Source organism: Rana temporaria, chromosome 3, assembly GCF_905171775.1.
Source record: "Rana temporaria chromosome 3, aRanTem1.1, whole genome shotgun sequence".
In the NCBI taxonomy this organism is placed as follows: domain Eukaryota; kingdom Metazoa; phylum Chordata; class Amphibia; order Anura; family Ranidae; genus Rana; species Rana temporaria.
Genome location: NC_053491.1, coordinates 277836560 through 277850281, shown reverse-complemented (window position 1 = coordinate 277850281; position 13722 = coordinate 277836560). Strand labels below are relative to the sequence as shown.

At 36.9% G+C, this 13722-nt stretch overlaps 1 protein-coding gene across 3 annotated transcripts in view; it reads right to left on the bottom strand.

Moving 5' to 3' along the window:
- The window catches only part of DOCK2 (dedicator of cytokinesis 2), a 325179-nt gene that overhangs the window by 194581 nt on the left and 116876 nt on the right, over window positions 1-13722 (bottom strand). For all 3 annotated transcript variants that reach the window (XM_040344676.1, XM_040344678.1, XM_040344677.1), the window contains exons 15-19: window positions 11212-11310; window positions 7202-7274; window positions 6995-7098; window positions 3078-3261; window positions 271-368 (exon numbers count right to left, since the gene is read on the bottom strand). In XM_040344676.1, the coding sequence (XP_040200610.1) occupies window positions 271-368; window positions 3078-3261; window positions 6995-7098; window positions 7202-7274; window positions 11212-11310 (558 nt within the window). The remainder of the gene's footprint in view (window positions 1-270; window positions 369-3077; window positions 3262-6994; window positions 7099-7201; window positions 7275-11211; window positions 11311-13722) is intronic.

Below are 13722 nucleotides of genomic sequence, written 5' to 3'. Positions count from 1 at the left end.
GCGCTTACGCCAGCCCCATTTACGCTACCCTGCTGTAACTTAGAAGGCAAGTGCTTTGTGAATACAGCACTTGCCTCTCTAACTTACGGCGGCGTAGCGTAAATACGATACGCTGCACCGCCGTAAATATGCGCGCCCCTACCTGAATCTAGCCCTTTGTCTTTAGGTAAACTTTAAAGCCCACGTGAGTATGAGTTTTGCAAATTACAAATCTATACGTCTGACTTGGTATGGGACTGGTCCGAATTTTGGACCAGATTGTTTACATACTTTTACAACTTCTTCTCCATCCACAATTTTCAGTTTTTCCAAGTTTTCCTGCAGCAATTCCGGCTTCATGCGCCATTTTAAAAGTCCAAGAAGACCAACTATAGTAAGGGGTATTTAAAAAGAAAAATCACATATAAAGATTGATGCCCATATCTGACCTGTAGAACTGCACATTAAAGAAATATATAAAGCACATAAAAAGTACAGTTCTAATGTAGACAAAATATTCTAATATGCCAGAGAACTAAAGTAGCATTGTATTATTGTTATGCTATGTCTTACTAGGTGTTGCTCAGGATATGTTCTATTCTCTCATTTATCATGAGGTAATGTTTTTTTTAGATAATGTATATATTATATTTGTACTTTTGTGTATTTTTTGCCAATGGAATTTTTGCATAGATTGCAGAGCTTCAGCACCTTATCACTAAATATCACATAAGTGCATTTTGTATTTAACAACATGGAAAAGTAAAATTTTAAGTAAAAAAAATGCTTTTATAGTTAGGAGAAAGTTTTCCTCTGTTTTGTTTTTCAAGCACAATGCACACAAGAAAATGTATATGTTATAAATTGTTAGAATAACATTTAGATGACATTGGGGATTATTTATGAAAGGCAAATCCACTTTGCACTACAAGTACAAACTACAAGTGCAAAGTGCACTTGAAATTGCACTAAAAGTGCACTTGGAAGTGCAGTCGCTGTAAATCTGAGGGGTAGATCTGAAATGAGGGAAAGCTCTGCTGACTTTATCATCCAATCATGTGCAAGCTAAAATGCTGTTTTTCAGTTTCCTTGCATGTCCCCCTTGGATTTACAGCAATTGCACTTCCAAGTGCACTTTTAGTGCACTTTCAAGTGCACTTTGCACTTGTAGTGCAAAGTGGATTTGCCTTTCGTATATACAGTAACCCCCATAGTGTCAGGTTTTTGCACACATAAATCAGCATAAAAGCAACATTTTAACAAGTTTTTTAATACTAAAATTTTGAATGACTTTCTAGCCTACATAAGTGTTTGCAGTTAGTGCAAATGTCTTTTAAAGAATCCAATGTGTTTATGGTAATCTGGTGAATATTGAGAAGAGGTGACTTTTTATTATTCATTTTTCATTTGGTTATTTATTCATTTATTTTATCTTTTTTGTTTTATTAAGGAAAATGTGCATAAGAACCAGGTACAGCCAGCAGCAGGGTGACACTCTGGCACAGGGAAGCATATTAATGCCCTGCTATATGGTGCCTTAAAGGGGTTGTAAAGGTAAAACAAAAAATCCTAAATAGCTTCCTTCACCTCAGTGCAGTCCTCCTTCACTTACCTCATCCTTGGATTTTGCTTTTAAATGTCCTTATTTCTTCTGAGAAATCCTCACTTCCTGTTCTTCTGTCTGTAACTACACACAGTAATGCGAGGCTTTCTCCCTGGTGTGGAGTGTCGTGCTCGCCCCCTCCCTTGAGGGGGAGGGGCGAGCAGGAGAGTCAGGACGCTCTCTACATTGCAGATAGAGAAAGGAGCTGTGTGTTAGAGGGCATCCTGACTCTCCTGCTCGCCCCCTCCCCCTCAAGGGAGGGGATGAGAATGACACTCCACACCAGGGAGAAAGCCTTGCATTACTGTGTGGAGTTACAGACAGAAGAACAGGAAGTGAGGATTTCTCAGAAGAAATAAGGACATTTAAAAGCAAAATCCAAGGATGAGGTAAGGGAAAGAGGACTGCACTAAGGTAAAGGAAACTATTTAGGAAAAAAATGTTTTACCTTTACAACCCCTTTAATAGTTCCATCACCTCTAGCAGAGTCATAATTGCTGGTGCATTGTTGCTCTCAGTCTTAAGTATTGTTATGGAAGGTAGCTCTCTACATTTTCCCACTAAATATCAATGTGAAAATGTATTGGGAAGTAGAATGCCCCTTACACTGATGGTCAGTAGTAAGGATTCAGCATGTTTCCTATTGGCCAGCAATGTAAGAGGGTTTCTTCATTTCCAAAGATCACCAATGTAAGGAACATATTTCTTACTGAACACCAATGTAAGCTACATTATTACCATTGACAACCAATGTTAAGAGCATTATTTTCACTAACCATATAGCTATGTTCCTACTATCAGTTACATTTTCTAACTGTCTCTCTGCATTTTCCCAAAGACCACCTGTGTAAATAATGCCCTTTACTTTACTAGAGGTCAGTGGAGGAAAGTATACGCCCTACATTGGCTGCCATATGACTTTTATTTAAACATTTAGAGGAAAAAAATGGTAAGGGATCCAGTATTTTTGACTAATGTGAAGAAAACATAACTTTTCCCAGAATTTTAAAAAGTTCTTCCTGGCTCCTGGAGCCTGGAGGCGTTGTAGAGGTCTGGGTGAGAAAAGCCCCATTCCTAGGTCCACATCTTACCTGATTGTCAGATCTCATTATTAGTCTCAGCTTTTTGAAGGCCTTTTATTTATGCAAGCTGACTGATGCTCAGGACTCTCTCTCACCTGTTGTTATGTCAAATGGCCGACTGCTGACAGAACATAAAAAAGTGCTGCCTGTTTGATTTAAAGGAACCCAATTTGTGGCACTCTAAGTCAGGATAGGAAATATTCTGCTCAGCTGATGTTTTGTTTGTTTTCTTGGTACAGACTTGCTGCACCGTGCCCTACTAAATTAAAACTGTATTTGTTTACCACCTTGCTAAATAAAGTGCAAGGCCATCCTGCCTAGAGTGTTCCTGGGTGTTTCTATGTCATGCATGGTTTACCGCTGCCAATACCAAAAGAAAAAAAAAAGTCAAAGCAGTGTTGTAATAGACTTACCATTCTGTGTCAGTTTGGTAGAACATACAAGGGTTGAAATTGAAAAAGAATCACGTGAGCTAACAGACAACCCTCCAGAGCTACTGTTGCTTCTGCTGAATGTTGAGCCCTTATTGTCCATTTGATGGCGAGTGGAAGGAAGGGATAAATACGTGCTGGCATCTTCCATCTTCTTGCTGTCACCCTAGAAATGGTACCCCAAAGGTATAAATTATAAGGTGTATGCAAGTATTTCATGTGTTGGATTTCTCACTAGACATGTGCACTGCTGAAAAATTCATTCTTTTTCATTTCATTGTTTTTTTTTTTGCTTTTTTTAAGAAAATTCGTAAATTTGAAAATCCAAATTTTCAAATTTTTGCATTTTCGAATTTTCGAAATCTGAATTTCCAAATTTTAGAATTTCCGATTTTTTAATTTTAGAATTTTCGATTTTTGAATTTCCAATTTTTTTATTTTTGGATTTTAGAATTTTTTAATTTTTTCATTCGGAATTTTTGAATTTCTGATTTTCATATTTCCGATTTTGGAATTTTAGATTTACGAATTTCCGACTTTTGAATTTTGGAATTACAGTTTTTTGAATTTTGGAATTTCACATTTTGGAATTTCGAATTTTAAAAAATCCAAAAATCGGAATAAAAAGAAAATCAGTAAAATTTGAAATAATAACTAATTAATAATAACTGTTAAATTTTGGGTATTGAAATTTCCTTTCAAATTTGTCTGTTAGTGAATGTAACAAATACAAATTTATCTGAAGTTATGAATTATCCGTAATAACGAATGCCGCTTCTAAACAGATGGAATGGAACAAATTAATAATAAATAATAATTATAAAAGGTTTTTATTATTATTAGATCTCTATGTTTTATTCCTTAAAATGTGGCATTCGTTATTTTAGATAATTCGTAACTTCGGATAAATTCATATTCGTTACATTCACTAACAGCCAAATTTGAAAGGAAATTCCAATACCTATAATTAAATAGTTAGTAATAGTTAGGTTATTATTAGTAAGTTATTATTTCAGATTTTCCGGTTTTCAGATTTAAATTTTTACTTACGGATTTTCGAAATTTCGAATTTCCAAATTTCTGAAATTAAAAATTTTCGGATTTCCCGAAATCTAGAATTTTCTAAATTTAGAATTTCCTAACTTTGAATTTACAAATTTCAGAAAATCTGTAAAATTTGAATAATAAAAAAAAGGTTTCTAAAAGTCTCAATATTCCGAAATTCGAATTTTTGAATTTCCAAAATTCGAATTTTTGAATTTCCAAAATTCGAATTTTTGAATTTCCAAAATTCGAATTTTTGAATTTCCAAAATTCGAATTTTTGAATTTCCAAAATTCGAATTTTTGAATTTCGAATTTTCAAATTTCCAAATTTAGAATTTTGTAATTTAAGAATTTTCGAATTTCCAATTTTTTAATTTTCGAATTTCCGATTTTCGAATTTCCAAGTTTCTAATGTTCGCATTTTTGAATATAGAATTTTCAAATTTAGAATTTTCGAATATAGAATTTAGAATTTTTTAATTTACAAAATTTCGATATTCCAAAATACAAATTTCCGAAATTTAGAACTTTCGAATTTCCGAAATTTAGAACTTTCGAATTTCCGAAATTTAGAACTTTCGAATTTCCGAAATTTAGAAATTTCGAATTTCCGAAATGTAGAACTTTCGAATTTCCGAAATTTAGAACTTTCGAATTTCCAAAATTTAGAACTTTCGAATTTCCAAAATTTAGAACTTTTGGATTTCCGAAATTTAGAACTTTTGGATTTCCGAAATTTAGAATTTTCGAATTTTCGAAATTCGGAATTCGAAATTTAAAAATTACGGAAATAATTTGTCAAAATTTGTTAAAAAACAAATTCGGAACTAAACAAATTGCACATGTCTAGTTCTCACACTAGTGTTCTAAGAGATGTAATACATATAAGTGCAATATGCAGAAAACACTGTGTATATCAGCTGATGTAATGCAAAAGTCAGAAGGCTGCCAATTGGTAAAAAACATGCTGTTTGAGTCAGATACAATAGATCATCTTACTCAATGGCTTTTTGTGAAGGTTTTTTTTGTGTGATACATAATATCTGATTTATTGAGTAGCTGTACATGTCTTATTTGCCATCTACCAGAATTCTGAAAAGGATTGGAGCCCATTTTACAGATTTGAACATTCCTTTAGCTAGTCCATTAGTTCATTCCAAACACTTCTTACAAAAACATGGGGGCATACATAGGTTTTAGATAAAAGAAAAAGTGCCTATAAATAAACATAGCCAGATAAGGCTATTGGATTTATGCATTACAAACCAAAATGTCTTTGGGAACCTAAACCAATTTTAGGGTCTCCTCTCCAGCATCTATGTCCTTCTTTAGGTGTGTTCCACTGAGGGTGCAGGTCAGGATAGGAGTCTGCCCTGACTCCATGTAATCCACAGAACAAATAGAGAAAAATCCTTACTTTGAAACATGATGGGGGCATGGCTTGGATGGAGTTAGACTGAGGCTGCTATCACTTATTACATGCTGGGCTGAGATTTTTCTCTATTTGTTCTGTGGCAAAATGTCTTTAGGTTTAAATGCTAAATGGGACATTCATTTATATACTGTATAAAAATAATTTTTTTGTTAATGTGTCTATGCGAGTGCCAGGTTCAGACCCCAGCACTTTTTATTGCCTACTTATCAAAACTGGATCTTTTATAGAGGACTGTGGCAAACACTGGCAATTTAACTATTTGGACTATCTGTGAGGTAGCAACCTCCAGGATAGAAAGTAAACAAAGAGATTGTAGAAAACAACGAGAAACAACGAGAAAGTAAAAAGAGATTGACTGCAAAAGAATTAAGACCCAGCTGTCTGTATACCCTAATGTTTCCTCGTTTGCTGGTACCATTTAGAATTTATATTTTCATCAATAATAGCAAGATAGGAAGACAGGCCGTGAGCAGCAAAGCACGATACCACCACCATGTTTCACAGAAATGACAAGGTTCTGTGATGGAATGCGGTGTTTGCCAATTTTTTTCAGTCATTTTCTGACTTATCCATGTGGTCTTTATGAAATTGTACATAGACAGCAATGTACTTTTTGGACAGTAAAGGCTTTCTCCTTGCAACCATGCCATGCACACCAATGTTGCTGGATTAATAAATGGCCATTTGCATGCAGCAGAAGCCTCTAATTCCTTAGACATTAGCCTTGGGTTATTTGACATCTCTTGGAGTAAGACTTGCCTTGCTCTTGATGTGATCTTTGTGGGTTAGCAACTTCTGAGGAAAGTATAAATAATGGCAAACTGCCTGTATTTGTACACAATCTGCAGGACAGTGGACAAGTACCCTCTTTTGTCATATTCGCATTGTGAAGACCCAGATTCCTGTTCTTTAAAAAAGGTGGTTCCCTAATTCACATAAATTGACAATCCTAAAGGTTCACGTATTTTACAACACAAAAATATAACTTTCAATCGCTTTCCTCAATAAATAAATGAACAAGTATACTGTTTTTTTACTCATTTTTAATTGGGCTTGATTATGTAGTTTTATGACTCGAAAAACAGATCCATTTTCAAGTTATATTTATGCAGAAAAAGTGAGAATTCTAAATTCTTAGAGTGCAACTTTCCATAAGAGAACCTACGAAAGCTAAAGGCTAAATAGGATAGAAGCAGAAAACAGAAGAATCAATGCACAACTAAAATCTGAACTGGAGCACAAGTAGAAGTAGAATAAAAAGCATGAAAATTGACAGTCATTTGCAGATTTTGCCATCACAAAGAATGTGTGAAAAAAGCTTTAATTAATAATTTTAGTGTCAAGCAATCAAAATGTTAACAATAAATATAAATCACCATCCTGGCAATATTAAGAACATATTGGTGTCAATACTGTACCTTTATTATCACTAATTCATGGACTCCATCATGCAGAGTTGTACCATCATCTTTCATAAGCTTTACATATGCCATGGCAAAGTTTCGTTCTGCTTTGTCTTTGGCTACATTGACACAAAACAATGGTATAAAGGTTAACAACTACTTTGGTATAAAGGTTAACAATTTTTTCAGTGTGATATTAGTAAACTATAAATTGTTACTCACATTCTTGAGATGATCGGTGTCTTAACATAAAGCGGAGGTGTATTCGTTGCATTTCTTCAATTGGGACTGCGACCTTTGGGATGAGATTAGTTTTAAGAGATGTATACATATAAAATTAGAAACCTTGTTTAAAAAAAAAAATACATGGCACTGATATGATGCTGAGGGATGGGGAGCAAAGTATTCTTTTATACTTTCACTGCCAAGTCTTGCTCTCAACTTTTAACCTTGTGGTCAGACCTTTTTTGTTATTTTTTACTTTATCATGTTTCACAACTTTTTACCTACATCTTTGACAGTTTTTAAAATATCCCCAAACTATATATTTTCTGAAAGCAAAGGAAATGTGCAAATGGTTATTAAAACAATATTCTATATAAAATAATACTAAAATAATTATTGACACTGACAAACACAAATAGTAACAACATTCTTACTGAATCTAAAAGGTACAACTGTATTGGGTTAATAAATAAAAAACTATACCATTAAATTATACCATTTTAAATTGTGACTTCTTGCGAAAAAAGGAACCTTGCACAAAAATGCTAGAGGTTGGTTCACACGAACGCACGTATTTTCGTGGATCGCTGTAATCAGCTAATTTGCATACCCGACGCTGAAAAACGATGCAAACTCCACCCAGCGGCCGCCGGAAAATTACACCTAGGATCCGAAGGCGTACGAAGCCGTACGCCTGTCGGATCTTAGCCAAAAGCCGTCGTATCTTTTTTGTGAATTACAAATAAAGATACGACGCGGCAAATTTGAAAATACGCTGGAGTATCAGTAGATACTCTGGCGTATTTCCTCTGTGAATCTGGCCCCATGTTCTTTGTTGATGTGCATTGTGAGAAAGTGATTTAGCCATACATTTTTTTTTTTTGCAATGCAGCATGTAGGCACTTATATGGTATTTATAAAGAGCTAAGAAAATGTGGAAAAGATTCCCTCAGGAACTAGTCCTGGCCAGTTCAATAGATTGTTTTACAAAAAATAGATTAGATTCATCGCTAAATGCACATATATAATCGGATATTAACATTTTTAGATAGTAACAGTAGAGCATGTTAATCCAGCGAATATCTAATTGCCTTGAGGGATTAGGAATGACTTTTTTTCCCCCTGCTGTAGCACAATGCTTAATAGGTTATATATTTTTTTGCTTTCTTCTGAAGCAACTCTGGGTATAGGGTTCTGTATTTAAATGGCTTATATTTATTTCATTTTCCTTTTAATTTAACTAGATTTAAATAAATCAACCTGATGAACTTTGTGACTACACAAGCTGAAAGAAATTGGCTGATCTCTGACTTCAGAGTCTCTGTTGTGATTTCTAAGAATACATTTCTTCACAGTACATTCAGCTACCGAGGTCAGTGATATTTTGTTTAAGGATTCAATATTCTTCAATATGTAAAGTCTGCACAGGTGCAATTAGGCTTGCCACCATTAGTGAAGACACAATGGTCAACCAATCTTACTATTGCCAAGAGCAACTTGCTAGAAGCAACCACCACTGTTAATCATTTGGGGCCAGATTCTCAGTCAGCGGCGTATCTTTGCCCGGGCGTAACGTATCCAATTTACGTTACGCCTCCGCAACTTAGACGGGCAACTGCTGTATTCTCAAAGCACTTGCTCTGTAAGTTGCGGCAGCGTAGCGTAAATCGGCCGGCGTAAGCCCACCTAATTCAAATTTGGATCAGGGGGGGCGTGTTTTATGTAAAACTACTGTGACCCGACGTGATTGCCGTTTTTGCGGAACGGCGCATGCGCGGTCCGTGGAATTTCCCAGTGTGCATTGCTTCAAAGTACGCTGCAAGGACGTCATTGGTTTCGACGTGAACGTAAATGACGTCCAGCCCCATTCACGGACGACTTACGCAAATGACGTAACTTTTTCAAATTTCGACACGGAAACGACGGCCATACTTAACATTGGTACGCCACACTTATGCCTCATATAGCAGGGGCAACTATACACCGGGAAAAGCCTAACGTAAACATCGTAACTTTACTGTGTCGGCCGCGCGTACGTTCGGGAATTCGCGTATCTAGCTAATTTGCATTTAAGAGACTTACGCCTGTCGGATCTAATGGATATCTATGTGTAACTGATTCTAAGAATCAGGTGCATAGATACGACGGGTCGGATTAGGACTTACGACGGCGTACATGGCGCTGCGCCGTCGTAAGTCCTTTCAGAATCTGGCCGTATGTTTCTGCCAAAATGCTGTTATATGTTATTGTTATCGTAAACAGTGCAACATACTGTATGTCTTCCTGTGCAGGTCTAAAGTATTTGTAATGAAGAAAGACATGACTAACTAATGTGGGGTATATGTAATGTATGCTACTTAGGCATATTAACAGTAAATACTGTATATTTTAATGATAACATATAGAAATATTAAAACGATCAACAGATTATATTAACATGCGAATACAGTATGTTCTTAGAAGAGCAAGATTGTCTAGAAACTGTTTACTGCTATGCATGACTTGTTAGTGTATTTCCATAATGAAGGCATAAAGAAATGCAGCTATAGTGTCCCTTTAAAAGTAAATATGACATTGATAAATACTTTCAAAATACACATTTTTAAAGAAGTACTAAACTTTCCTTTTTTAATATGTTTTTTTCTTTGGAAAAATGCCCCTGCAATGCAAACCTATTCTCTCTGTGACTCCAACCATTTCCCCCTTTAAACCTCTGAGGCCATGCCTCAATTTTAAACATGGTGCAGGATAGTATATGGTACATTATGGTATGGAATCTCCAATATTTCCTCAATCTCTCTCTGCCTCTCCCTTTTCTGACACATTTATTTGCGCCCTTTGGCATTTTATCACCACACTGTCCTCTGTTCAATTAGACAATCTCACTATAAATTTCCAGCTATAACAACATCTCTGTTATGTGGCAGTGCAAAGAAAAAAAAACACTAACTAAATACCTAAAGGCTAAAGCATTGCTGTGTAACTGTGAAGAAGCTACGAGCAGTGCATCAGGCCGGCACAAAACAGCTGTCATGCATGAACTCCAGTACCGCCAGAGGGGGTTAGAAAAGGCAGCTTCTTCAAGCTTACTGGATCAACGTAGCAACCATTAAAGCCCTGTACACATGATCAGTACAATCAATGAGAACGGTCCGAAGGACCGTTCTCATCGGTTAACCAATGAAGCTGACTGATGGTCTGATGTGCCTACACACCATCAGTTAAAAAACTGATCGAGTCCAACGTGGTGACGTAAAACACAACGACGTGCAGAGAAAAATTAAGTTTAATGCTTCCAAGCATGCGTCGACTTGATTCTGAGCATGCGCTGGTTTTTAACCGATGCTTTTGCATACTAACCATCGGTTTTGACCTATTGGTTAGGCGTCCATCGGTTGAATTTTAAAGCAAGTTCTAAATTTTTGGACCGAAGGATAACTGACCGATGGGGCCCACACGCGGTCGGTTTGGACCGATGAAAAGGTCCTTCAGTCCGTTTCCATCGGTTTTGAGGGTAAGAAAGGGGGCACGTAAAATGCGTTTCAGAGGCCCCATCTCTTTTTTTCAAGTATATCTTGATATACATTACTTATATCGACATATATATATATATATATATATATATATATATATATATATATATATGATGAACTTGAAAAAGGCACCCCTCTGGTGATCTCAGAGTCTGTGCATGACAGCTGTTTTGTGTCGGCCGGCTGCGCTAATCGTAGCTTCTTCACCATCTTCACAGTTACACAGCACTTTGTTTATCCACATGTATGTGTGCTTTTAATAAACGATACAGGCTTGTGGCCACCTTTGTTTTTCTATACATAGATGGTCCATTGTTTGGAAATGTGAAAATTTTTCATAATATTCCACATAGGTACAAGAACAGAATTGCTGTGCAACCATCACATAGCTGTCCTCTGTCCTTGGTCTACTTAAGGGCATGTAAATATTTGTTTAAGCATTTTTCTTGTCTACCCCCTTCCACTCTCAAATACCTTTATGGTTTCCATCCAGCGGGGCTGTTTGATCTGATAATAGAGCACAGATCTATATTCGCTGACTGGCTTGTCACCTGCTCCAATGCAGATTGCATTCTGATCAAAATAAAAGTAAAAGCAAAATATTATTACTTGGAATAAAAATAATGACAATTGATTGCTGTCTTGTTAATTATGTAATCCAAAAACAAACTCATTGGCTTTCCAAACACCCATGTACAATTGTTGAATTTTCATAGGTTTTAGCGTTTTGTGCTTGTCCAGAATACTTAAGGCATGCACATTAAGATTTCTCGTTTTTCGTCCTGCAGCCTGAACAAAACTAATCAAAGGATTCCTCCATCCATGCTAAACAGCATGGATGAAGGAATCTCCCCTGCTAGCTATTGTTTTCTGACACCCACTGCTCTTGCAGCTCTCAGACAACTCAAACAGTGAATACACCTGTTTGGCTGCAGTCACTGTTTAGCCCAAAAATGTTCATTTCTATTTTCCAACCTCCATGCTTCAGTTTTATGAGCAGCCAATAACAGAGGGAGCGAGAATTTAAGAAAGATTTTTTGGTAAGTATAAAATCCTATTTTCTTTATCATTCATTGAGGGACACAGAAATTGTAGAAAATCCCTAAACAGGGGGGACACCTGAAAGCAGCGGGTTGGTAATAACCACTATATAATCCAACAGATTTGGAGATCATCCTACAACAGTATCTGAAGGAATCAGTGCTTGAATGAAGGCTAGATAAAGAAGGGCCAACCCGCGTCGAAATTCAAAATCAACGTCGTTTGCGTAAGCCGTCTGGGAATACGGAATTACGCTACGCGCGTCGCCGTTCGAAAAAATGACGTCACGGCGCGCAAAGCACGGCGGGAGTTCGGAAACGGAGCATGCGCAGTACGTCCGGCGCGGGAGCGCGCCTAATTTAAATGGGATTCACCCCATTTGAATTGGCCCGCCCTGCGCCGGCCGGATTTAGGATACACCGCCGCAAATTTCCAGGTAAGTGCTTTGTGGATCGGGCACTAACTTGGAAAAATTGCGGCAGTGTAACTTAAATCCGTAAAATTAAGTTGCGCCCGGGCTTCGTGGATCTGGCCCTTAGTGTTTACAGAGCAGGGCTTCCCAGTACAGACCCCTCAGTAGTAGAATGCCCCCTCAGTACAGACAACACCCTCCTGCTCCACAATACAGAACTTCACAGTACAGGCACCTCCCCCACCCCCCAGGTGCACAGAGCAATTTCCCCTTTTACTCAACAGCACACAAAAGGGCCAGGCTATTGCAAGAAACTGCAAATATGTTAACATTCTCCGGGGGTTCCTTATCATACAAAGATTTCAACTTGTTCATGCATCCTGTCTCAATTCCAGCCATGCCCCTTTAGAACTGACAATGGGTCACAGAAATAATATGTATCCCCAATCCAAGAGGTCACATAAGGAGTTCTATTCAAATGAGGAATTACTTAAGGAAATACCAAAGCAGCACCGAGATGTAACAGATAGATTGCAATTGGATTAAAAAAGAGATAACACAGCTTGCACAAAGTGGTGACTGTTTTTTCTTACAAAGGGTGGTGTTGCCACATAAAAAAGGCTTTTTTGAGCTGCATTATCTCCTATTGAATTAATTTGCAACCTGTTACATCTCGGTGCTGCTTTCTTGATGATGTGGTGCTGCCTTGATGTTATCAGCCCAACTAACCCAGGTATATCTTTTAATTCTTGTAGTAAAACACCTGCCTGTATTCTTGGCCTATTATCCCCATTTAAAACTGTCTGCTACTGGCTCATTTTATACTGCTGTATCTTCATCAGTATTCTAAATTCTTGCTGTAAAGCTCCAGTTTATGCTGTAAATTTAGGCCTAGCTTTGCTATTTAAAATGTTCCTCCTACTGGCCAATTTGACACTGCTTTGACATTTTAACTTGTAATGACAGTTTGAGAGAAATTGGCCACTGGCAGCACAGTTTTGAGAACAGGGACAGCCACAGCAAACTACTGCCTATTTATATTTGCTGATCAAAGCAGGTCTATTAGTATTTAAAAAAAAAAGCTACCTGAGAAAGAAAAACTGTATGCCAGCTAAATCATATGGTTATTTAACAACATTTACAACTTTTATTAATTTTATTAATATTTTCAATGTTTTCCTCCAAGTGTATGAAAATACCCTTTACCCGGTGTAAGGTCCCCTTTCCTTTGTTTTTAGCTTGGTGCATGTTTATCATGGATTTGCCCAGCTTGCCATGCCTTTTTGCCAGTAATACGAATACCTAGCCACCCCGCCCCCTGTAAACTGACTTCAATGCCATTCTCCACTAAGTTTGGGTTCAGAGAACTTTCACTACAATTTGCCAAACCCTTGACAAATCAAACACAGGCAGATTGGCCCATCACCAAAGTTTAGCATGGGTTAACCTCCATCAGAGACACTATCTTACAGAGCATTTATATTTTACATTTTGCTTTTGCTTTGCTTTGCTTCAAAAAATATACCCCATGT